Below are 27,427 nucleotides of genomic sequence, written 5' to 3'. Positions count from 1 at the left end.
CTGAAGAAAATAGAATGTGTAAGATATCATCATTTGTTTTTACATCAAGATGTGTTGTAATACAGCAAAAAGAAAAAATATATATATAGGCTCTTTAAAAGGCATTGCAGAGAACTCTCTCTAAATGCCAAAATCCAAGTTCTCCTCCTCTTCCTGAGCACGCAGCTAGGAAGACCAGCCCCGCACTCCTCATTAGCCACCGCCACGGGAATCCAGTGAAGGTACGTGGGCAAAAGTGGGATAGGCAATGCCAAAGCCTGGTCCATAGGTCTGCCATGCTCTGTCCCCTGGGAGGAGGGATGTCCACCCAGGGTGGTCATGATGCAGTAAGTCAAAAACAGCGATACCTCCCTTCATCAAACTGGGCCCGGAGGGACAAGGAGGAGAGCTGTGCTGCCATCCTGGCCCTTCTTGGGTGGAGAAAATCCACATCCACAGATCCTGAGTTGTGGCACACTGTATATTCCTAGACCAGGGTAGACGACCTACCCTAACCATTACAGAGTGTACCATGTGACCATCTAAAGCCAAAACAAAAGTATTTCTAATTAGAAAACATATAAAAATTTGAATCCGTTTTCTCTAGGAAAAGAAATGTTCATGGTAACACTATAAGTTCTTATTTGCTGTTGGGTATTTCATGATTGCATTTTCCAAAGTGAGTTTGTTTTCTACTTTGTCGCCTTCTTCATGGGATCTAGAAAATGAATCAGGAAAGGTTAAAAACAGGAACTTAAAAAGAGTAGGAAATTGGGCAACAACTCACATGGCAGACAGAACTGACATCATAATGATGCTTTGTCTCCACTTTTCTTATGAAAAAAAAAAAAAAAAAAGCTCAAAACAGACAATGATGGAATGAATTCTGAATGATCAAAGTCCTGGCTCTACCTTGAATTTTCCATGTTGATTTGTCAAGATCCTTTAAATATTTACAAGCTTCAGTTTTCACATCTGTAATACCAGTTCCCCTGCCAACCTCTTTAGGTTATTGGATTTTACAAAAGTGATTTGGAAAATCTCTATACTAAGCCAATCTCATGCTGGAGAATCCTTTTAATAGTACAATCTGGGGTTCCAGTGGGTGAACTAAAACATTATCTTTTTAGCAGTAACTAAAGAGCAGAACCTCTTACCTAGAAAGTTTCCTTCAAGTTTTCCATTAACCCATTAAGTCCCAGGTTTTCAATCCTATATAGAACAATGGGACACAATGGATTTATAGAAGAATGCAGTGTTCCATGGTCTATGGAACATGGAAGGCAAGGAATGAAGACTTCATCATGCAATTTCAATGTTTTAGTATTTGCAGGCATAAAGATATGCTTTGCCTCCAATATGCTTTTCTCCAGAAGATTACCACATATATGCAGTTCGTAAGGCCAATGTGAATTTATAATTCTCGCCTTCTTGCATTTTAAGTAATGAAAACAGGGAAAATGGAATCCCTGGATAATGTAAATCCACTTCAAGAATATTATCTGTGGATACAAATGGACAATTTCCAACAGATGGTTTACCTTTTTAATTATTGGCTATAGGTTAAAGGTACCTGGGTTCTTCTTTTGTAAAGAATCCACAGGGTTATCTCTTCTAACCATTGCACAAGGGGTGAAAGCCCTCATAGTCTCAGACTAGTCTCAGAGTGTGATAATGGAGTACCCCAGAAGGTATCCTCAAAAAAAAAAAAAAAAAAAAAAAAAACACAAAAAACTAAAAACTAACTTGGGGGCTGGGATTGGGGCTCAGTGGTGGAGCACTTACTTGCCTGCACGCGTGAGGCACTGGGTTCAATCCTCAGCACCACATAAAGGTAAAGATATTGTGTCCATCTACAACTAAAAAATTATTTAAAAAAAACTGACTTGGGATCTCACAGGGTCATCTTGGCCTTTGAATTAATTTGGGCCTAATGTTGTTTAAGTCCCTAGTACTGAAAAGGAACACCTCTCCCCCACATGGAGTATCCCCGCTGAACCCCACTCCCTCTCCTCACACCCTGCTCTTCCCTTTTGCCCGACCACTTGCCCCCATATGTTTGACATGTCGCTGCCTCTTCCTCCCATGAAGATGTTGGAAGCCATGTGTTGAAGATGTTGGAACCTCTGTCAGGTGATTGTGGTTTTATTATAAAGAATACAACTCAGAACAGCCAAATGGTAGAGCAAGGTCTGTGTGTAGCAGACAGTGGGGGCGGGCGGGCAGGGGAAGGAGAGGTGCGTGCTCTCTTCAGCTCCCAGCACATCGGTGACTTCACCAACTAGGAACCCCCTGAACCCCATTGTTCAGGGGCTTTTCTGAGCTGTCATTGTGCAGACATGACATTTTATTATTGGCCATTGTTGATGCACTCAATCTTCCATTCCTCTCTTCTCCCCAGAGGTCCAGAAGTGGGGCTGAAAGATCTAACCCTGTAACCATATGCTTGATTTTTAAAAGATGCTCTTCTCACTAGAAATTCCAGAGGTTTGGGCTGGGGATGTGGCTCAAGTGGTAGCGCGCTTGCCTGGCATGCGTGCGGCCCAGGTTCGATTCTCAGCACCACATACAGACAAAGATGTTGTGTCCGCCAAAAACTAAAAAATAAATATTAAAAAAATTCTCTCTGGCTCGCTCGCTCTCTCTCTCTCTCTCTCTCTCTCTCTCACCTCTCTAAAAAAAAACAAAAAAGAAATTCCAGAGGTTTTACCACTTTGGATCAAGAACTGGAGACAAAGACAAATTATGTAATTTTTGTTATACTATCATATGTACGACCATGTGAAGGAAAAAGGTGTAAAACAGAAACACGCATCCTGTCTCTACGCGGACCAAAGGCAGCAGTCAGGGAGTACCGCCCTGCCTTCCCACATTTCCCAAAGGGCCAGCCAAGGCAAGTGTGAGGAATGGGCGCCCAGGGTTAGCAGGGCCCTGGCTGGTAGTGCCCTCCGAGCGATGTGCACCAGCAAGCAGGAGCTCTGAGATCCTGGAGTCCGGGGCAGAGGTCCGCGCCCTCCTCACCCGCCTGAATCCTGCACCTTGGTGCGGAGCGGGAGACACCTGGGGCTCTTCCTCGTCACTGGATTGCGAGTCCTCACTGCTGATAACTGCAGAGAAACAAAGTCTGTGAGGGATGACGGTGTGACTCAGAAGCCAGCACAGCTGGACACCCACAATACAGGGACACTAGAGAAGACTCAGAAGCTTGGGTGACTGTTAGGCAGGAATGGCTCGGCTCCAGCTGATCTTTCTGGTTTCTGCCATTGCATGCCAAGATGGCCACTGGCCAGCCTTGATTGTCTTGATCTCCATTTCCCTCTCCCTCACTCTCCTCTTCCTTTCCAGCTATCTCTACCCACTTCCTGGCCTCTGCCGGCTCCCACTTCCTTGTCTTCTCCACCTCTGTGTTCCCCTGTCGAGTGCTTCCTGTTTCTGCCCTTCTTTATCCTCACACCTCTACCCCGCACACACCTGGCATCCTCTTTGTTATTCCCCGCCCCCTCGCAGGTCTCTGGGTACATTCTCATTCCCCACACACTTGCCTTGTTGAGTCAAAGTTCTCTGGACTGAGCACCAGAGTCCAGGTCTCTCTACATTCATCCTGTGCTCCCCAGGCCACCGACTGGCCTCCAACGACATGCCCAGGCTGTCACCTTTGGGGTCACTCACAGGGTCCCAGGTGACCTGTCAGTCTTACCTATGATTTCGTCCACTTGGCTCTGCATGGTCCTTGCCTTCTGCTGGTCCTCCGGACTCACAAGGGAAGTGGGCACCAGATCCTCGTATCTGCATCGCCTTGCCCCTACAACAAAGAGTGATTCTTAAAGAATTTGTATCTGTCCCCCTTAAAAAGCTGCTTATCTCCAGACAACTCATAATACCTAATACACTATAAATGCAAAGTATAAATGCAAAGCCGCATGGTATCCTGCCCTCTCCCTGCGCTTGACGCCAGGGGATGAATCTACCGCCGCCTTCACCTCCTGGCCTCATCTCCACTCCATGCACACCTTGCTTTCTGTCCCACCTTCTCAAGTGCTTCCCTTTTCACCCTGAACTCTGCATGGTTTTTTCCCCCTCTTTCACCTTTACCTGCTATACTCATTTACTTACTGATAATTATCTTGGCCAAACTTGATGTTTTAATATAACTAACTTAATTCTTTACTTGATTAAGATCTTAAGTTCTCAAATTCCTCAACAAGACTCCTAAAGCACAAGAAGTAAAATCAAGAATCAATAAATGGAATGGATTCAAACTGAAAAGCTTCTTCACAGCAAAGGAAACCATCAAGAATGTGGAGAGCCTACACAACAGGAGAAAACATTCGCCACCTGCGCCTCAGATAGAGCATTAATCTCCAGGACATATTTAAGAACTCAAAAAAGTTAACAAAAACACACACACACACACAAAAAAAAAAAAACCCTAATAACCCAATCAACAAATGGGCAAAGGAACTCAATAGACACTTCACAGAAGAAGAAATAAGATCAATATATGAAAAAATGTTCAACGTCTCTAGCAATTAGAGAAATGCAAATTAATACTACACTGAGATTTCATCTCACTCCAGTCAGAATGGCAATTATCAAGAATACAAGTAACAATAAATGGGGGGAAGAGGGGAAGGGCAGGGGGATGGGAATAGGAAAGACAGTGGAATGAATCAGACATGACTTTTCTATGTTCATATTGAATACACAACCAGTGTAACTCCACATGATGTACAACCACAGAATGGGAAGTTATACTCCATGTAAGTTTAATATGTCAAAATGTTCTACTGTCATATATAACTAAAAAGAACAAATAATTAAAAAGATCTTAAGTTCTTAATTCTTATGATAATTTTCACAAAGGTAGCTTGTTAAATACACCGTGGACCCTCCAATTTTGGGGTTCTGCATCCTCAGATTCAATCAAACACAGGTCAAAAATACTTGGGAAAAGATATCTATACTCAACATGTATAAGCTTATTTTTCTCATTATCTCCTAGACAATAGAGTAAACCAACTACATTGCATTTATAGTGTATTAGGTATTATGAGTTGTCTGGAGATCATTTAAAGTATACCGGAGCATTTGTATAGGCAAATACTATGATATTTTATATAAGGGACTCAAGCGTGCCTGATTTTGGTATCCATGGGGAGGAACAACTGATACTGAGGGACAACTCTAAGTATAAATACAATCCTTAAAACTGTTTTTGTAAAGCTTTCAATATGAATATATCAATAGTATCATGTTTACCAAAATATGTGTCCAATTTTCAGGGTACTGAAATATGAATACTTTCATTTCCTGATAAATAGTAATTGAGGTTTTATTATGTGCCAGATCCCGTGCTAGGTTCAGAGGACACAGTAGGAAGAGGTCAGATGTGGTCCCTGCCTCGTGATCACACAGTCCACCACAGATGGCACATGCTCACCACTTTGGCACAGTGAGCGCTGCCTCATAGGAAGTGAGAAGCACTCTGCAAACCTGCAGTCCTGGGAGAGAACCAGGAAGAGGCTTCTGAAGGAAGTATCACGTAGGCAGGAGACCACCAAATTAGGGAAGAAGCCAAGAAAACAGATCCTAATAGAAGACAGAGTGAGGGCAAAAGCAACTGGAGTATCACGGGGCTCAGCAGGACTTCCTGGAGTGAAAGAATAGAGGCTGGGGAAACAGGAAGGCCTGAGCCTTGGGAGCCTAGTGAAGGACATTCCATGAATCCCAAGCTTTGTTAAAGACACTGGGGTTTAGGTAGAAAAGTGGCGTGAACACATCCATACTTCTGTAAGCACCTCAGCTGAAGTTCAGGAGAGAGTTATCAGCAATCTGATTTGTATTACAGTCCTGGCAACAGAAAGAAAAAATGGCCATGTTATTGCCGGGTCACGCCCTCAGGACTGAGTGACTGGTGGGACCTGAAGCTGGAGGACAGAAGGACTTAGGAGAACTCCTAAGATTCTGCTTGAAAAACTGGACACTTGTCCACATTACCAAAGAGAAAACCCTGGCAAAGGAGAAGGAGGAGGATCAGGTGGAGGGGGACCTAGTTTCACGGTAGCACTGAACCTGAGATTTCTGGAAGGCATCCAAGCAAGATGGTTCACTGGGAGATTTCAGGTTATTAGGTGAGGGAGCTGAAAGGACAGGTCTGGGCTGGCTGCATGTAGTTGGGGCCACTTGGCTAAGGAAGATGGAAGCTGATAGAAATCGCAGGTGGATCAGCTCTCAGCTCTTAGTGTTAACAACTCCGAGATCTGGCGACCCCCCTCACCAGCCTTCAGTGTTAACAGCTCCTAGTGAGACCAGCTTGGCCGATGACACAATCTGAGATAGAAATCGTGAATAGGCAAAATCAAAGCATCTGAATGAACTTAACTGGGGCTTTTGCTGCAGCACAAGGGAGGTAGTACCTGGGATGGAGCTTTCCCGGACTGACACTCAAAAGATGAGAAAAACCAAGCTTATATAGGCTCCCGCAGGCGCACAGTTAGCTGCTGAATGCAGAATTTCTGCACCATCGTGCCACTCTGAGCTCTCAGCACTGGGGTTTGCACCCGGGTGCTGAGTCTTCTACAGTCAGCTTCATGAGGTGGGGGAGGTGCTCACCACCACCACTGCAGGAGGTGGTGGAAAATCCCCAGCAAATGTCTTGAGGGCAACCCAGTGAGCAGCTCTATTTAAAGCAGCCAAAGAACCAGGGTGGCTGTCACTGCAACAAAGACAGCCCTACCAAGTATGGAGGCTGCAGAGGCAGCAGCAGTCATGCCCGCCCTCACCATGCCTTGTCCCACAAGCCTAGTGTGGCTGCTTGGCTGCATCTGGGGGCAGCAGCAGTGGCTCTCAGCCAAGAGGGGTGCAGGGAGTTGGGGTGAAAGACTCTTCTTCCTCCACACGGTGATCTAATCAGGTAACAGGTTGTTTAGAATGTGGGATTCAGGCCCACTTACCTTGTCCGCCTCGCTGCAGGGGGCTGGGCTTCTCTTCCGACCCTTCCTCTCTCTTCATTGGGAGAGCACTGAATTCACCAGCAACTGAAGAGATCAAAGGAAAGGAGTGACCGGCACCATGGCTGAGAAATAACCACGGTGTGACCCTCCGGAGCTCTGAGGTTGGACACTTGGACACCACAGAGGACATACTCCTCGCCAAGGAGCCCAGGCAGGCTCCGGCCAAGTCCTGCTCTGAGCTGCTGCTTTCCACCTTGTTAGATTCATTCTCTCTCTCTCCTTCTCAATTTGCCACCAGGAACCAGGATCCAGACATCGCGGCTTCCACCACAGGAAGGCCTCTCGCTTCCTGGCCTCCACCAGCTTCTCTCGCCCTGACTTCTCCTGCTATCCCATTTCCCTTCTCCCTCACCTCCGAGACGGTCCCAGCTCACCCCTCACTCTCTGTGCTCCTTTGCCAACTCCCTTCCTCCAAACTCTCCCATTCTCTATTCCAGTCTCCAATCCTATTTTCTCTGTCTCTGGGATTTTTTCTGTCTTCCCCTTAGGAATTGTAAGGTATTCTTTTTTGTTATGTCATTGGCTTCTTGCACCGGACACTGGTCCATTCTCCTGCTCTCATTTGGGGTTCAAACTGATCGTGTGACTCGGCCCCTGCTCCTGACTAGAGTACAGTGCCCACCACTGGTCACCATGCATGTGCCAGAACATCATCGGCCTTACCTGCTTGGGCACAATCATAATTTTCTTGTTGAGTTCCAAGAGTCTTCTCTGAGCTGCAGATAGGCTGTTCTGTCTTTATGCGCTTTGACTTTACATCCCAGACAGGTTCTGAGGTTCTAGTTCTAGTTCCAAACAGGATGGCTCCTAGATGACATTCTGGTTTCATAAATAGGACATTGTGACATTAGGAATCAAAATCAAAATTTTTAATACATTGATAAGTTAACCAACTATTTAGGCCCAGAATCCTTCCTAGGTAACTCAGAGGCTCAAGACCCTCCTGTTTACATCCTGAACTTGGAGAAGCTACAGATGCAAAGGTTGAAAGTTCTGGGCAATCAGTCACGCAAGGAAGCAGCCTCACAGAACATTCCAGAATGGAGTAAGACAGCAAAGGGTCCCACAAGAGGCAACAGCGACAGACCATTGTAAGACGAGGGATCTAAGTGCTGTGGCCAGGTCAGTCTTCGCAGAAACGTGTTCTCCCCTGTTCCTAGGGGAAGAAATTAGAAGTTGATCTCAGAAACTGAAGGATGGGTTTTGCCCTTTTTGTCTTTTCAATGCAGATGGTAGAGACCCCTCAAAGTGTCAATCCAGACTCATCTGGAGCTGGAAGTTCCCTCCTGACTTCAGTCTCGAGAGTGGGGTCTGGGTCAGCTGCAGCCCTGTCGGAGGGTCTCTCTGGGCCCCCTCACTAGGGTCCTCTGTGAGGCACTCTGGCACCTGGAGATGGCCTGCTTTTGTCCCCAGCTGGCCTGCCCCATGGCCCTACCTGAGTTCCCAGAAGCCCTGGCCGCCTGGTTCCTGCCCTCCCACACCACAGCCTCCTGGCACAGCCTGTGGCTCCTCCTTGGTGGCCTCCAGTGGGGATCAGCGACGGGTCTGCCTCACTCCTCCCTCTCCCGGCCTCCTCTGTTTCCTTCATCTTTCTGTCTGCACCTCTTCCTGTACTTTGGATTCATGTTTCTGCCTGTTTCATTAGACAACCCAGGCAGCAGCATGGGGCTAAGAACCAAGGTTCTGGGTTCAGAATGCCTGGGTTCTCCCTTGCTCCTCTGACCCCAGGCAAATACCGTCCGTGGTCCCTCCAGATTTCAACTTCCTCATCTGACCAGAGGACAGTAAGAGATAACACCTCCAGCGGCGGCCTGAGCACAGAATCCACAAAAGCCCAGGGTGAGCTCCGTCAGAGCGAGCTTCTCTACCCGCTTCCTGTGCGCGTCCTCCCTTTCACTTCCCCCCTCCTTCCCGCTTCTCTCTCTTCAAGCACCCTCTCCTCTCCCCAAACCTCTGCCCCTTCCTCTCTGGGTCTCTCTTGGGGTCAGCTTTTCTCCTGAAGCATTCCTGCTTTTGAACAACAACCACCTCGTTATTGACTTGTTCATTTATTTCATTGTTGATCTACGGGGGTGCTGGGGTTGAACCAGGGCCCCGCACGCGCTAGGCAGGCACGCCACCGCTGAGCTGCTCCCCCAGCCCAGCTGCCACATTTATGCCAGTCTCTCCTGTCATCACGAGGGCTCCTCTTGGACACCTGATGGGCCCCCACTCTGAGCCCTTTGAAGCTTCCCGCGGAGGCACTCCTGAACTCGTCATTCATCAGATTCCCAGCCCTCCCCACCCTCAGACTATTGGACAGAAAGTCTCTCTCTGCCACCTCACGGAGTCAGGCCATTTTGGAATCAACCTAAATCAATACTCATCTACCTTCACCACCTCCCCTGGATTCCCCACCCCAGCATCCATCCTTCCTCACACAGCTTAGTCCCTGGTCTCCTTTTCCTCTTAGTCAACCTGAAAACCAAGTTTCTACTCGGTCCTAAGTACCTTGCTCACGGCTTGGCTGAGTGATGGACGTTTGTTGCCTTCCTTCCGGGTCACTTCTCTGGGAAACATATTTTTCTTGGAACACTGAACAAAGGGGGAAAAATAGAGTTTTCAGGCAAGAGATTGGGAATATCACCTCACAATTACATGGAGGGAGCACCTGGGAATTCTTATTTTTCAGTGGGGAGTTCCTAACCCTTGGTAACTCTCAATTTCTATGGCTCAAGACTCAAAATAATTTATCCCTTCCTCTTGGACAGCCAAGGAAAGAAACAAAACCTCTGAAATCCTGTAGGCGATGAACCTCTCAGTTTTTAAGGATGGTGAAGTAGTGGAAAATCATAAATAATTAATAGCCCAACAAGATGGCCAGAAAGGAGTGAAAGGTTATCTCAATTAAAATTCTACAGACGGAACATTCCCATGAATTGTCTAAACCTTAGGGAAGAAACAGAGATTTCTGAAGAACCTAAGGTCCTAGAGAGATCTATATGGATGAAAGAAAAAGGTCAATGGCTTTAAAGATGGAGTTAGAGAAGGAGAAAGTTTGGGCTTCATTGGGTAAGAAGAATGAAAAGATCCCAAAGAGACCTAACAGAGGATGTGGGAAGGAAATACAGGGGAGGCCCCGGTCCCAGCAGCAAAGGCAGGACTCTGGCAGCTAAAGCAGGAGTGAACTCCCTACACTGGGGAATGTCCCGGGATGCCTTAACCAGGAGCCTGGAATGTGGTCGATGAGGGGAGGCCAGGACACCAGACTAGTTAGGCTCACACTGCCCAGTGCAGGCCCTGGGACACAGCCAGCCTTTCACGAATGCTTGTTAAGCGAATGAATGAAAAGTAGAGCTGGACACCAAAGGGAGAGGAGAGAATTCGTTACCATTTTCGAAGGTTTTATAAATCTGTATTAAGCCAGGATACTCCTTCAGGTTCACTTTGCTGAACAGGGTTTGTAGAAGTGACCAATCAAACACCTTCTCAAGGTGGCCAAGAACATGGTACACCACTCTGGCGACAGGAACCAAGTTTCTAAAGGCTTCTTGAGAATCCTTTCAAAAAATCAATGGAAAAAGTTCATGAATCGTAGCTTTGAAGTCAAACAGGAAGTCATCTATTTTCTCAGTGCCACTAGACCATCATTTTTCATGTAATATTTTAGAACTTCTTGAATATTTGATCACCTGTTTAAAAGAACAAGTAAGCCCTGTCTCTTGACTTTCAAACTCTCATCCAGCCCAGGGCGTCCCAAGAATGGATTTGTAGTGATTCTGTTGACAACACGGCAATCACTGTACCCTCCCCATCCTCCACTCACACCCCATCTTGGGTAGGAGAAGTCCTGGAAGTGCTCTAAGGACTGGGGAGGTGGCTCTGCCCTTGCTGTGAAGAACACAAAGGGAAGGGCACAGTCCCACATGGGAGAGATGGCTTCCCCCTCCATGTCTCCAGGAGGACCCACGGATCAAGCTTACTGAACCCCAAGATTGCAGAATCACCTAACAAAATTAAAACACCTTGCAGGAGACAATAGCAAGGCATGATTCTGTTTTATAATGGCACAAATTCCCTCAGTATTTTATCGAACACATGTGAACAATACAGTAAAATACAGCTCCAGTCTCTGAATTATTTTAATCTTGCTTATGAATTTCATTGAGTCATATCACCATGACCATCCATCCCCACCCCCACCTGTGCCTCAGAAAAGAGCTTTGGTTAGAAACAGAGGTGTCTGTAATGACCTCTTCTTGTTCTGTCATCTTCTGCCTCGTCAGGTGATGGAGATAAAGGGGTCTTCCCACACAAAGCATAAAAGGCATCTCAGCCAGTGAGTGACATACTAAGCTTTGAATCCACGAAGCCAAACATGAATTAATGTGGGACTGGGTTACTGTGGGGTGGTGTAATGAACTCACTTACAGCATAGATTTGTTCGGTGATAAAGGATCGGTCTCTGAGGCCCTCTAGGAAAGGAAACAGCTTTGTTATTGCAGTTGCTATCTCCACTTTATTTTTCTTGAAGTGGTTGAAAAATATATCACAAAATATCTCCTTATTCTTGACCACTGCAAACATCCTGAGGAAAAAAATAGAATGATAGAAAAAAAAAATCAAGATTTCAACTGAGATTTCATCTCACTCCAGTCAGAATGGCAATCCTCAAGAATACAACTAATAATAAATGCCACCAAGAATGTGTGGGGAAATGTACACTTAAACATTCTTGATGGAACTGCAAATTCTGGAGAGCACTATGGAGATTCCTCAAAAACTTGGAATGGAACCACCATCTGATCACCAAAAGAACTAAAATCAGCATAATATAGTGACACAGGCACATCAATGTTTATGGCAGCACAGCTCAAGATAACAAGTTATGGAACCAGCCCATGTGCCCATCAACAGATGAATAGATACATAAAATGAAGTTTTACTCCGACATAAAGATGAATGAAATTATGGCATTTTCTGATAAGTAAATGGAATTGGAAAAATCATACTAAGTGAAATAAGCCAGACTCAGAAAGCCAAGGGTCAAATATTTTCTCTAATATGTGGAAGCTAGACCAAAATAGGGGCATCCTATGGAAACAGAAAAGACATCAGTGGAGCAGAGGAAGGGGATTGAGAAAGAGGGAGTAAGGACAGGAAGACAGGAATGAAACTGACCAAATTATGCTGTGTGCAATATGACTATACCACACTGAATCTCACATTTCTATATATCTATAAATCACTAATTTTAAAAATACTATAAATAAACAGAAGGAAGACAGGTATAGCAGAGAAAGAGAACAGAGGGCTGGAGGAGGAGAAGGAAAGGGAAAGTACTAGAGACTGAAGTGGAGCAAATTATACCCCACGCTTGTGTGATTACGTCAAAATGAACCTCAATATTATGTACAATATAATGCTCTAATAAAAACATCAAAAGTAAAAACACTTCAAGATGACTCTCCCAGGCAAGAAAAAAATCAATCTAGATGACTTCACTCACAAGTTGTTCAAAACATACAATTAAGGAAGAATATTATCAAACTTACCCAAAGTCTTTCAATGAATAAAGAAAACAAAACACATTTGCTATATAAAACCACAGCATAATCCTGATGCAAAAAACTGAAAAAGACATTACAAAAATAAATAAATAAATATATATATATATATATATATATATATATATATATATATTGACATATATATATGTCAATATCTCTCATTAACATAGATGAGAAAATGCCAACAAAACATTAGCAATTCAAATCCAGCAACACGTAAAAGAGATAATATGACATGACTAAGTGTGACTTATTCCAGGAAAGCAAGAATTTTTTAGCATTTAAAAATCAGAAAACATATGTCACCACATTGACAGGAAGAAAGGAGGAAAACGTGATAACTTCAATTGATCCAGAAAAAGCAGTTTCAGCAAATTCAGTATCTACTCAAGATTTTTTAACTCCCAGAAAAATTATAGAAAATGAATCTTATAAAGTATACAAACAAAAAACCTAACGGCAAATATTATACTTAAATATGAAATGGTAAATCCTTTCCATTCAATTGGAGAACAAGACAAAGATGTCTACTGTCACCTCTTTCATTTAACATTTGCTGTAAATCTTAGCCCATGTAATAGGTGAGGAAAAGAAATTTTTAGGTCTGGGGTTGTGGCTCAGTGGTAGAGTGCTTGCCTAGCATATGTGAGGCACTGGGTTTGATTCTCAGCACTGCATATAAATAAATAAAATAAAGTCCATTGACAACTTTAAAAAAAATAAAAAGAAACTTTTAAAAATAAATCTAATAACTACCATTATTTGCAGAAATTTTTAAAGAGTTTCTAAATAAACCATAAGAATTAATTAGCATAACTGGATTTGAGACCAATATTATTTGTATTTCTAGATACTAGAAAATTAAAAAATGACATAAAAATAGAAAAACAATACCACTTCCAGAACCATCAAGAATAAAAATAAATCTAACAAAAGATGTGTAAAAACACAATACTGAAAGTCACAAAACATTTGGTGAGAGAAACTTTTTTTTTTTAAGAGAGAGAGAGAGAATTTTAATATTTATTTTTTAGTTTTCAGCAGACACAACATCTTTGTTTGTATGTGGTGCTGAGGTTCGAAACCAGGCTGCATGCGTGCCAGGCGAGCGCGCTACCACTTGAGCCACATCCCCAGCCCCGGTGAGAGAAACTTTTAAAAACCAATAATGAAGATCAGAACCAAAATCAATGAAATTGAGAATAAATAAGCAATAACAGGGGTCAATGAAATGAAGGGTTAGTTCTTGAAAAGATAAACAAGATTGATAAGCTGTTAGCCAAACTAACCAAAAGAAAGAGAGAGAGGAGCCAAATTACTAAAATTAGAGGTGAAAATGGTAAAATCACCACAGACATCACAGAATCCATGGGATCATGAGGGACTATTCTGAAAACTTATACTTCAATGATTTGGAAAAGCTAGAAGAAATGGATACATTTCTAGACACAGAAGACCTACAAAAATTGAACCACAATGATATAAATAATCTAAACAGACCAACACCTAGTAATGAGATATCAGCAGTAATAACCTTCCAATACAGAAAGCCCAGGACCAGATGGATGGATTCTCAGCCGAATTCTACCAGACTTTTAAAAGAAAAACTAATGACATTGCTCCTCAAATTATCCCATGGGATAGAAAAGGATGAAACATTCCCAAGTTCATTCTATGAAGCCAGTGTCACACTCATACCAAAAACAGATAAAAACATATCAAGGAAAGAAAACTACAGACTATCCCTGATGAACTTAGATGCAAAAATTCTTAATAAAATCTTAACAAATTGCATCAACAACATATTAAGAAGACTATATATCATAGTCAAGTTGGTTTTATCACAGAAATGCAAGGATGGTTTAACATATACAAAACAATAAATGTAACTCATCACATAAATAGAAGTAAGACAAAAAATCACTTAGTCATTTCAGTGGATGAAGAGAAAACCTTTGACAAAATTCAGGACCCATTCATGATTAAAAAAACGAAAAAGAATAAAATAGGGATAAAAGGAACCTACCTCAACAACATGAAGGCTATCTTCAAAAAACCCAAAGCCAACCTCATAGTAAATGGGGAAAAACTGATAGCATTTTCTTTAAAATCTGGAACAAGACAAGGATGTCCACTCTCACCACTGCTATTCAACATGGTGCTATAAATTCTAACCAGGTCAATTAGGCAAGAGAAAGAAATAAAAGGGATAAAGATAGGAAATGAAGAAGTGAAATTATCACTGTCTGCAGATCCTATACTTAGAAAATCCAAACTCCACCAAAGACTGCTAGAGCAAACAAACAAATTCAGCAAGGTAGAAGATCACAAAATCAACATAGTAAAATCAATAGCTTTCCTACACACCAACAATGGATCTGCTGAGACAAAAATCAGGAAAACAATCCCATTCACAAAAGCCTCAAAAAAAAAAAAATATCTAGGAATAAATCTAACCAATGGGGTGAAAAACATCTACAGTGAAAACTAGAGAACACCAAAGAAAGAAATTGAAGAAGACATAAGAAGATGGAAAGACCTTCCATGCTCATGGATAGGCAGAATTAATATGGTTAAAATAGTCAAACTACCAAAAGCAATATGGAGACTCAATGCAATCCCCATCAAAATACCAATGACATTCTTTACAGAAGTAGAAAAAAAAAAAAAGTCCTAAAATTCATTTGGAAAAATAAAAGACCCAGAATAGCCAAAGCCATCCTAAGCCAAAAAGCCAATGCTAAAGGCATCACAATACCTGACTTCAAATTTTACAAAGTTATAGTAACAAAAACTTCATGGAACTGGCATGAAAACAGACACAGAGGCCAATGGCAAGCAATACAAGACAGAGACAAACCCCCACATCTACAGTCATCTGATTCTTGCCAAAGGTGACAAAAACATACACTTAACACATGGTGCTGAGAAAACTGGCTTTCCATATGTAGGAGAATGAAACTAGACCCTTGTCTCTCACCCTGCACAAAAATCAACTCAAAATGGATCAAAGACCTAGAAATGAGACCAGAAACTACACAACTCCTAGAAGAGAACATAAGGTCCACACTCCAGCATATAGGCACAGGCAACCACTTTCTCAAGAGGACACCTAAGCTCAGTAGGCAACACCAAAAGTTAATAAACTGGATGGCATCAAATTTAAGAGCTCCTGAACAGCAAAGGAAACAATTAGGAATGTAAAGAGAGAACCGACAGAATGGGAGAAAAATTTTTACCAGCTACATTTTGACAGAGGATTAATATCTAGAATATATAAAAAACTCAAAAAACAGCATAAAAACACAAATAACTCAATTAATAAGTAGGCAAATGAATTAAATAGACACTTCTCAAAATAGCTACAAATAGCCAACAAATGTGTGAAAAAAATGTTCAACATCATTAGCACCTAGGGAAATGCAAATCAAAACTACACTGGGATTCCATCTCACACCAGTCAGAATGGCAGTCATCAAGAATACAAACAAAAGACAAGAATGAAGTGAATATACTTTGTATACAACCAGAGATATGAAAAATTGTGCTCTATATGTTTAATATAAATTGCAATGTATTCTGCTTTCAAATATAACAAATTAGAATAAAAATTATATTAAAAAAAGAATACAAACAATAGTAAATGTTGGAGAGAATGTGGAGAAAAAGAACACTTTAAATGGTTGGTGGGATTGTAAATTAGAACAACCATTAAGGAAATCATTACAGAGGTTCCTCAAAAGACTAGTCATGGAACCACCATATAACCCACCTGTACGAGCAGTCAGAGAAATGCAAATCAAAACCACCCTAAGATACCATCTCACTCCAGTAAGATTGGCAGCCATTATGAAGTCGAACAATAACAAGTGCTGGCGAGGATGTGGGGAAAAGGGTACTCTTATACATTGCTGGTGGGCCTGCAAAATGGTGAGGCCAATATGGAAAGCAGTATGGAGATTCCTGGGAAAGCTGGGAATGGAACCACCATTTGACCCAGCTATTGCCCTTCTCGGACTATTCCCTGAAGACCTCAAAAGAGCGTACTACAGGGATACTGCCACATCGATGTTCATAGCAGCACAATTCACAATAGCTAGACTGTGGAACCAACCCCGATGCCCCTCAATAGATGAATGGATAAAAAAAATGTGGCATTTATACACAATGGAGTACTACGCAGCACTAAGAAATGACAAAATCATGGAATTTGCAGGGAAATGGATGGCACTAGAGCAGATTATGCTAAGTGAAGCTAGCCAATCCCTAAAAAACAAATGCCAAATGTCTTCTTTGATATAATGAGAGCAACCAAGAACAGAGCAGGGAGGAAGAGCAGGAGGAAAAGATTAACATTAAGCAGAGTCATGAAGTGGGAGGGAAAGGGAGAGAAAAGGGAAATTGCTTGGAAATGGAAGGAGACCCTCATTGCTATACAAAATTACATATAAGAGTTTGTGAGGGGAATGGGAAAAAAATAAGGAGAGAAATGAATTAGAGTAGATGGGGTAGAGAGAGAAGATGGGAGGGGAGGGGAGGGGGGATAGTAGAGGATAGGAAAGGTAGCAGAATACAACAGTTACTATTATGGTATTATGTAAAAATGTGGATGTGTAACCGATGTGATTCTGAAATCTTTGTAATGTTTTGAATAACCAATAAAAAAATAAATAAATAAATAAATAAATAACCCACCTGTACGACTCCTTAGGTATTTATACTGAAGAATTAAAGTCCTGAAACATGCATATGCAAACAATCCCCAATTTTTAAAATACATGCAAAACAGCAAGTATTTCATAAAACAATCTACATGAACAACAAGCATAAGAAAATGTCCTATAAATCATCACACATTAGGAAAAATAAAACTTCAATGAGATACTGTTATATTTCCACCAAAATGATTAGGATTTTTTAAAAAACCTAACGATATCAAATGTTGAGAGAAATACAGTAATGGAAACTCTCATTGCTGATAGAGTAGAATTTAGCATCCCCATTTTGGAAACTAGCAATATCTACTAAAGCTACCCTGGGGCCCAGCAATTATCCTCCCAGGTCTACACCAAGAGAAAGGGAACTAAGGTTTCCAATGGTTCTACCACATTTAGGTGACATATGAAAATCGACAAGTCAGAGTCGGTGACATCTTTCCAGCAGCTCTCACTCACCACCGTTTACCTGATAACTCCTAACTCAGTTTTTTCCTACTTTACAATACACAATTGGTTTTGTAACCCAGCCCAAAGTTTCAGAATGAAACCTGATATGAGTATGAAAGCCCACATGGACAAAGATGACAGAAGGGCACAGACTTCTCTGTTAGCTTGCTACCTCCACCTGCTGGCTTTCTGTCCCACCACCTTCTAGGCTGACTCACCGCTGGGGGAAACAGCTGTGTGTTCTAGGCCCAGAATGGAGCCCACAACAGGGTTACCAGGGCTCAGAACAGGAAGCCCATGTTGACTCTCCCAGGAAATAGAAGAGGGAAGTAAAAGAATTTGTGATGCTAAAAATCAGGTCACAAGTATTTTGTGGCCTTCTTTTTCAATCTCCAGGTTTTTCAAGTCTTGTGGGAACACGGAAGCTGGGGATTGAAGAGGCCATACAGGGTCAGAGCCACGAGGCCTGGGGAGGGGCGGGGAATTCAGTGTCCAGTGAAGAGAAGAAGGCCAGTGGCAAGGGGTCTACAGAAGACACTGGACCCTGTGTTTATGTAAAAGAAAGAGGGCCTGAAGTTTATTTGGACAAAATGGACCAAAGTCATCTCTAGGGGGAGAGGCACAGTTGATATTGGAAGGGGCTAAGTCTCCATTTTGTCAATTCCCCTTGCAGAGACCACAAGGGAGGGAAGGGAAAGCCAGAGACTCCCAAGCTTCTCTCAGACCCGTGGGTGGCCAGGTACATTGTGACCTTGACTTTGGAGACAAGGCTGGAAGGATCTAAAATGTTCTACATTATACAGTGGGAAGAATGTCCTTAGAGATTCTGGAGATCATGAGAGAAGGGGGAAAGGCCAAAGGCAGGGCCAATTTGGTAAGTCAGTGAGCCTATTAAAGGTAGGATGGGGCTTTTACATGCCCCCAGGATTCTTTGACTCACAAATACGGTGGTGAGGCTTATTCCCTTTCCTGGAATCTGGACTCTGTGTCTGCTTGACCCATAGGATATGACAGAAGTGATGTTGGGCTAAGCTTGCAGGCCCAGGGCTCAAAACAGAGTCCAGCCCAACCCAGCCACCAGGAGAAACACAGGGCAGAAACAACCTCTGCACTGAGCTCTGCCCAGATCACAGACACAGAGCAAAATAAACAATTTTGTGGTTTTAAAACACTACATTTTGGCATGGGTTTTTTTCCCCCACAGTAGTATCACTAGAGCAGATTTTGAAGGAGGATTCTGTCATAACAAAAATATAAAACACATGGCCTCGGCTTTGGGGTTGAGAAGTGGGTGGGTGCCTAAAGGTACAGTGGGTGGGGCTTATGAGAAAAATACTGATGAAACTGGAGCCCCTGGTTATGTGGTTTTTTGTAAAACTCTCACCTGCGGTAATATAAAAACAGGAAATGTAGCTAGGCAGAGAGTAGAGATGCTCACACAGGGACCACAGACCGTAGACCAAGGGGATGAGAACCAAGATCCTCTACACCCAAGGGGCCAGGTGGACTCACAAATATCCAGCTACATTTACACCTGCGCACGATGATTCGGTCACAAATTCTCTTGAGGATTTAATGTGACTCTTTTAAATACTCGAAAATATAACAGAATAGAGTTAAAGATCAATTGGAGCAAATGAGAGTGGGGACATGAAATAAAACCAGGTGCAGGACATCTGGGCAGGATCATGGGGCAGAGACGGCGAGGCAAGGGCGAGACAGGCGGTGTGGACCCAGAGTCTGAGATGAGGGGGAGCAGGTGAGGCCAGGCCCGCGTCAGGCATGCTCCGCAGCAGTGTTTTCCAAATGATGTTCCACTGAATCCAATTTCTTCAAACTGCTAATGGTATCCCAGAGACAAGGGCTGGCTCCCCATCCACAAAGTGGAACATGTGGGGGAAGAGATTTCTGCCCTTCTGACTTCCCCGGCCTTGGCTGGCTTTTTCCTTCACACCAATTTGAGTGGAACAGATTCCAGGCCATCAATGAGGACACCCATGAGGACACCTGTACCAGGGGGTGGCAGACTGCGTCTACAGGTGCTGCAGATACATCTCCCTCCCCTCTCCCCCCTCCTTCTCATTTCTGTGTCATAAAGCTCAAGCTGAGGCAGGGTCTGTCCCCTTAGCGGACCTACCTCTCTTGGGCTCTGCAGTCACTGCTCCCAGCCGTCACAGGACAAGTGGACCTCAGGGAGACCTGGCCCTGAGCAACCTCACCACTCCTGCCACTCCCTCCTCCTCCTTCCCCACCCCCCTCTCCTTCTGCTCTTCTTCTTTCCCTTCCTCCCCAATCCTCTTCCTCTTCTTCTCCTTCCTCCACCCCAGTGGCCAGACCCAGCTCCAACCCCAGCCTTGGTCTTGGCCACTTCTGAGCCAGACAATAGCCCACGTGGGTTCAAACGACTCCTCTGACTCCAAGAGCAAAAGACGTCAGGGTTCCTCAGATGACTGGTGGCAGGAGCAGGACTCACGTGGTTCAGAAGAAGCCCTTTTGATCCTGGACCACCTGATTCTAGTCCAGTAACAGAAGGTTCTGCATCGCAGTATTCTACACAGGCTGCTAATCATACACCAGAACTGAGTGCTCCTCTCTGAAAATCCCTTTTTATATTCTTCCAATTCACTCAAGAACTTTAAGAGAGAAGAGTTGTTCATGATCAGATTAGATTTGGTCTCCCAGGCTTTCCTTCTTAACATCACCCATGACAACACTGAGCTCCCTGCAGTTCCTGACTCCCAGGAGCAGCTTCAGCCCCCTCCCAGGCCACAAGAGCAGTGACAGCTAGCTTGTCTGTTCTGCCTTCCCTCAGATGACAGCCAGGCTTAGGCCAGTGCCAGTAGAAGTCTGGGTGCAACTGCAAGCTTTCTTTCCCCCTGGCAGACTTTCCCCCTCCAGCCCTGGTGGGTGTGCTGGGACAGAGCTGTAGCTACAGCCACGACATAAGAACCTGGTCTAGACAGAGTTCTAGCTACAGCCACGACATAAGAACCTGGTTGCCCAGCTGAGACACAGAGGAGGGGATCCACAAGGCCAGGACCCCTGCAGGAATGAAGGCCCGTGATTAGTGCCACTCACAGCCTGAGGGACAACAGATTCACTTAGGCCCAGATCCAGCTTGTCAGCACCTCACCCTGAAACGGCAGCTGCAGGTCAAATGCAGGGGTCAGCCCCTTCCGGATGGGGAACTAGACACCGTAACTGATGGAGGTTGGTTGCAGGTTTCTTAGGCACTGGTCAGTGGAAGGGATTTTCCACCACAGCTTGTTTTTGCATCTTGATTCTGCTGCTTTCCTGAGCTCCAAACAGGGCAGCAGAGACAACTGAGGATTGGTTCTCGGACTTTGGAGAGCTAAAGAAATGCCAGGGATTCTTACGACAAAAGCAGTCCAGGGGTCCCGCCGAAGGACTAGCTTGGCGGTCAGCCCCAAGTATTGCCAAGCTCTTGCAGGCACCCCTCCTGAGAAAAAGTCTCTGCCTTTGACCTTCAGGCTCTGAGAGCTGGGGTGCATGGCATTCCAAACCCAACTATCTCAACTTCTACTGGTCTTTCCTTTCTTTGGAACTCCAGTGAGGCTCCAGGACCATGGTGGGTGTTGAGGGTAAAGCTAATTTCAACTCCCACATTCCCTCCTCTTATGAGGCCACATTCCCACCTTGGAAGAGGCTAACTATGGTAATAACTTGCAGGGAACCCGTTGTTGTTCCAGATCCAACCGTGTCGTGGATGTATCCGACTAAAAAGCCACAAGGATCCTTACTCTATAATAGACAAATCAGGCTCTTGGTTAAGGTTCAGTAGAATAAACACAAACCTAAGTGCTAAGGAAATTGATTAAAAAACCTATGTGAAGAGCACTCAGCTCAAAGAGAGAAGGCTTTCTGAGCGACTCCAAATCCCCTCTGCCCAGGCCCATCCAGGCCTCTCATGGTAAGCCCTCTGCCTTTCCAGCCTCTGGCTCATGGGTGGTCACTAAGCCAGTCTGGACCAATGAGTTACTACAACAGGTTTTCCTGGAGTTTCTGTGTGGACTGAGTCACACTTCTTCCTGTGGCTCCAAACAAGTCAACATGCCACCAATTGCTCTTGGCAGCCATCTCATGACCAGGAGGGGAACCCACAGCCTTAGGATGAAGTTAAGCAGAAAAAAAGTACCCAAGGGCCTGAAGACCTCACTGGGCCTCGGACCATCCAACCCTGAAACCTCTGCCTTCCTGTTAGACTTTCCATTACGAAAGGTAATACATATTTCATTATTGAGGCCACTTTGAATCAAAGTATTTGTTAACTTGTAGCTAAAAATCTTCAGGCCAGGCCCAGTGACACAGGACTATAATCCATGACACAGGACCATAATCCCCGGTACTTGGGAGGCTGAGGCAGGAGGATCACAAGTAGCAGTCTCCCTTTGTAACTTTCCCCCTGATGGCCTTTTCTGCTTTACACTTTCTTTCTCTGTCTGACTACCTTGAGAGGCCTTCTCTTTTACTTGAATGTTTTCCTCTGTCTGACTAGCTCGAGAGACCTTCTCTTTTACTTGAATATTTCTACTATAACTATAATACAACCCAAGAAGATAACGCCAAACAAAACTGAAACAGAGTGAAACAAAATTGGAACAACGGAAAATCATTATAGCCTTTCTATTCTCCTGAAATGTCCATCCGTCCTTTCTCCCTATCTGTTCCTCAGATGCGAGCGGTTTTTCTTCCATCTTACACATCTCCAGGGACAGGCAACTTAAAACAAAAGTGAAGCAAAACAAAAGAGGAAAATGGCTACCCATCCTCTCGCCCTGCCCTCAGGGGCGAGCAGTTTACTTACTCTCAGTCGCTCCCTGTTCGAGCCACCAAGGCAACTTAACAAGACCCTGTTTCACAAAAAGAAAAAGGGCTGGGGATATAGCTTTGTGGTAAAGTGCCCTTGGATTCAATTCCCCAATACTGTAAAAAAAAAAAAAAAAAAAATCTCAGAATTCAGTATGGGAACAGAAAGTCTTTCGAAGAAATAAAAAGAAATGGGGAAAAAAAGGTAATCAGTTTAAGAACTAGGTTTTGAAAGATTAAATTATCTCTTTACAGATGACACGATCTGTATAGAAAATCCTAAAGACCCCACCAAGAAACTTAGAATTAATGAATGCTTTCAGTAAAATCCTAGGATGCAAAATCAACATACAAAAAACAGTTACATTTCTATATACTAAACAATAAACTATCTGAAAAAGTAAGAAAATACTCCCATTTCCAATAGAATCCAAAAGAATAAAATAGGAAAAAATTTAGCCAACAAGGTAAAATATCTGTACGATGAAAACTATAATACATTGATGGAAGACACACAAATAAGTGGAAATAATAATAATAACCTGTGTACATAAATTGGAAGAATTAATATTGTTAAAAATGCCCTTACTATCCAAAGTAATCTAAGGTTCAGTGCTATCCTTATCAAAATTTCAATGATATTTTTCACAGAACAAAAAAAAAAATCCTGAAATTTATATGAAGCCACAAAAGACCCCAAATAGCTAAAGCAATCTGGAGAAGGAAGAACAACGCTGGCGGCATCACACCTCCTGATTTCAAATTACATTACAAAGCTACAGTAATCAAAGAGTATGACACTTGTATAAAATACAAACATAGACCAATGGAAGACAATAGAAAGTCACAGAAGTGAAACCCCACACATGCAGTCAACTGAGTTTCAATAAAGGCATCAAGAATACACAGTGAGGAAAGGATAGAGTCTTCAATAAAGGGTGTGAGGAAAACTGGGTATTCACATGCAAGAAATGAAATTGGACCCTTAACTTACACCCCTTGCACTATACCCAGAAATCAGCTCAAAGGGGTTTAAAGGTTTTTTAAATGTTTTTATTTGTTTTAATTAGTTATACATGACAGCAGAGTGCATTTATGCATTTTGATACATCATACATAGATGGGATATAATTCCTTATTTTTCTGAGTGTAACTACAAATCTTCTAGAAGAAAACGTAGGAGAAATGTTCCATACTATTCATGTGATTTTTCAGATATGAGATCAAAAGCACAAGCAATGAGAAAAAAAAATTGACAATGGGATCCATCAAACTAAGAAGCTTCTGCACAGCAAAAGAAATGCTCACCAAGAGGAAAAAGGCAACTTAAGGAATGAAGAAAATATTTGGAAGCCACATAACTCCTACAGCACTAAGCCCCAAAGTACATAAGAGACTCATGCAACTCTTCAGCAAGGGAAAAGTTAAGAGAGTAAAAAGAAAATGTTTAAAAGTCATATATCTAATAAGAGCTTAATATACAGAAATATAAAAAACTCCTATAACTAAAAAAATAATTATAATATCAACGCAATTAAAATAGGCAAAGGATATGAATAGATACTTCTGCAAGGAAAGTATGCAAATGATCAGCAAGTATATAATAATGCTCAACACTATTAGTTACTAGGGAAATCAAAATCAAAATTTAATGAGATACCATTTCACATCTGTATGGCTAAAATTTTTTAAAATGGAAACAAAATAACACATGTCAACTTAATTTTAGATGCACAAAAATCCTTAATTTTTATGAAGTCTAATTTAGCTACTTTTTCTTTGATTGTCTGTGCTTTTGGTATCATTTCCAAGACTTTCCCCAGTGTCCTCTTCTATGAGTTCTGTATTTTGGCTCTTAAGCTTAGGTCTTTGAGTTAGTTTTTATGGCAAGGATCCATTTTTTTTTTTTTTTTTAATGTAACTATCCAGTTTTACCAGCACCATTTGTTGAAAAGACTCTTCTATCTCCCATTAAATGGTCTCAGTATCCCTGTTGAAAATTGATCAATTATATATATAAGAATTTAGTTCTGAGCCGGCATGGTGGACACACACTTATAACCCCAGCAGCTTGGGAGCTGAGGCAAGAGGATCAAGAGTTCAAATTCAGCCTCAGCAACAGCAAGGCCCTAAGCAATTCAGTGAGATCCTGTCTCCAATAAAATACAAAATAGGGCTGGAGATGTGGCTTCAATGGTTGAGTGCCCCTGAGTTCAATTCCCCACACTCTACTCCCCAAAGAGTTTAGTTCTGGCTCTCTATTTCATGTCTTTGGTCCATATGTTAGTCTTTATGTTAGTACCATACTGTTTTAATTACTATAGATTTAAAGTAACTTTCAAATTCGGAGAGTGTGAGACTCCAATTTCATTCTTTGTCAAGATTGTTTTGGCTATTCAGGAACCTTTGTAATTCCATATGAATCTGAGGATCAGCTTTTCCATTTCTGTGAAAAAGGCTATTGAAATTTTGATAGGGATTATGTTGCATCTGTTCATTACTTTGGATAGTATCGACATCCTAACAATTTTAATTCTCCTATCCATGAATATGGGTTATGTTTTCATTTTTAGACCTTCTTTAATTTCCTTCAGCAATGTTTCTCAGTTTTGAGCATACGAGTCCTCCACAATATGACCTGGCAATTCTACTCCTTGGTGTATATCCACAAGAAGTGAAAACAGTGTCTCAAATGGATATCACATACCCATATTTATAGTAGCACTCGGTGGCAAATACAATGGCACACTATTCGGCTGTAAAAGGGAATAACATTTTGACATGTACTATGACATGGATAGATTTTGAAAACATTAGCCCCAGTGAAATAAGCCAGATATAAGACAAAAGTGTAATTCCACTGACATGAGTTACTGTGAACAGCAGACTCACAGAAACCGAAAGACAGGCAGAGGTTTCCAGAGGACCACAGCAGGAGAGGGGGAACGCTGTTGTTCGTTCATTGGGTAGAGAATTTATATTGGGAATGATGAAAATAGTCTAGAAATAGAGTGATCATGGTCACACCACATGGGGAAAGTATTTTATGTCACCGATGATACTATAAGGGTAAAATATCATATTGATGGAAAAATGATGTTGTGTCTGTTTTATCACAATTAATAATGATAATAATAATAATAATGGGAGGGCATTCATTATTTGAACTGGTGGCTTCAGATCAATTATTGCAACTAGGTAATCACGCGGCGCTCTCTGGAGAGCCAATACCCAACGAGACTGGGCACAACCCAACACAAAAGTCAATGGGGCAGGGACAGAGTCTGGGCTTAGTGAGAGCCAGAGCTCGCAGCCAACGAGTCACAAACACCAGAAACTGAGTCACAAACACCAGAAACTTCTCGGAGGCACAACTGAGCTTCTTACTCGGCCGAGAAGAAGTGGTGGCCCAGACGCTGGGGCCCGGCCTCAAGCCAGCCTTCCCGGGCCTCCCCGCCTCCCTCCATTCGGCCACACCCCGGCGCCTGTGTGCAGGGACACTTGGTCTGAGACTTCACGATTTAACCGAAAACTAAACCAGGAAAGGACTGAGGATGACCAGGAAATCGCCGGCCATGCTCCTCGCCCTTCCACTGGGGAAGGGATTCCGGGCCGCGAGTCCCTTTCCGGGACGACGGCGGATCCGGCTGGTGCAATCCGAGCGCGGGACTCGGGCGCTTGTGCAACCCCAGGGCGCGGAGCCTCCGGGCTGCCCCCGCTCCTACCCCGCGCTCGCTCGAGGTCCAGCCCCGGAGCCCGAGTCCTCGCTGCAGCCTCCTCCCTGCCCAGCCTGGGGCCGGGACTCGCCGCTGAAGCCACGCGTCGCACCGAACCTGCAGCAGGCTCTTCCCCGCAGCTGGTAAACTGCCCCCACCCCAAGCCCTCGGAGCTCAGGAAACGCTGCCCCCAAATAGGCCGCTTTGCTACACTGATCCCTTGGAGCCGAAGACCCCAGCAAAACAGCGACTGCAGGAGGCGCTGGCTCCGCCCGGCCCCCTCCCGCCTAAAGACAGAGCCTCCAAAAGGAGTTCACTAGCATCAGGGAGTTTGGTCCACCCGGGAAGATGAACTCGCACCCAGGTGAGACTAGAAGTCAACACACATTCAGATGAGCTTTGTCACAAATTGTCATCACTTTGGATGGTATTGTCACACACTGCCTCCTCTCACTGGTATGAGATGGTCTCTTTCTTGCCTATTCGCCCCCCGCAGGTAATAAATTTGCACACTTTGTTGTTGAACCCAGAGGCGCTTTACCACTGAGCGACCCACCCGTTTTTATTTTTGACATAGGGCCTCGCTAAATTGCCGAGGCTGGCCTCGAACTTGTGATCCTCTTATCTCGTCCTCGCGAGTCACTGGGATTACAGGCGTGCACCACTGCACGCAGCTAAATTTATGTCCCTTTTAAAGCTGGTGTTCACCTGCCAGCTGTCCGTTGATTCCATAGACTCAGTAATGCAACCCTCAGAGGGTAGAGGGAGTCTGCCCTCCCCTCCACCCTGCGAGGTACTCCCTCCACCCGCTGCTGCCCCCACAGCCTCCCAGCACCTCCCAAGGAGCAACCTGGTGTCCGGGGATCCTCCCGACCCAGCCTTCCGCAGGGCGACCGTTCTGATCAGCTGGAGCACGCAGAGCAGAATGAAAGTAAGAACGTCGTCGTGGTGGAATTTTTTTTATTATGGTTGTTCTAATGTTAGTAAGTGAAACCTTAGTTGAAATTTGCATTATATGGTTCTCTCCCCCTAGAATTTCGGTACCCCTTTTCTTTCTCCGAATCGCCAGAAAGTGTACAGTACCCTCTGGTGGCAGGAACTTGTTATGGCACAGTCCCCTTTAGAAGTAAGGTTGAATAGGCCTTACCTGAAATACGTGGAACCAGAAGTGTTTCCGT

The 27,427-nt window shown here is 43.6% G+C and overlaps 1 protein-coding gene across 2 annotated transcripts; it reads right to left on the bottom strand.

Moving 5' to 3' along the window:
- Positions 1 to 2,100: 2,100 nt before the first annotated feature.
- On the bottom strand, positions 2,101 to 27,191 carry LOC143407128 (nuclear autoantigen Sp-100-like). 2 transcript variants are annotated; one of them, XM_076866263.2, is made up of 9 exons: positions 27,100 to 27,191; positions 11,403 to 11,559; positions 10,363 to 10,531; positions 9,483 to 9,566; positions 8,080 to 8,148; positions 7,656 to 7,811; positions 6,933 to 7,016; positions 3,677 to 3,781; positions 2,101 to 3,086 (listed from the first exon to the last, which is right to left on the bottom strand). In XM_076866263.2, the coding sequence occupies exons 2-9, from the start codon at positions 11,556 to 11,558 to the stop codon at positions 2,824 to 2,826; spliced, it is 1,086 nt and encodes a 361-aa protein (XP_076722378.2). In that variant the 5' UTR covers position 11,559; positions 27,100 to 27,191; the 3' UTR covers positions 2,101 to 2,823. The 2 variants fall into 2 exon arrangements, with proteins under 2 accessions (XP_076722378.2, XP_076722379.2); XM_076866264.2 differs by having other exon boundaries at positions 7,656 to 7,799.
- Positions 27,192 to 27,427: the final 236 nt, after the last annotated feature.

Source organism: Callospermophilus lateralis, chromosome 9, assembly GCF_048772815.1.
Source record: "Callospermophilus lateralis isolate mCalLat2 chromosome 9, mCalLat2.hap1, whole genome shotgun sequence".
Taxonomy (NCBI): domain Eukaryota; kingdom Metazoa; phylum Chordata; class Mammalia; order Rodentia; family Sciuridae; genus Callospermophilus; species Callospermophilus lateralis.
This window is presented reverse-complemented; position numbering and strand designations above follow the sequence as displayed.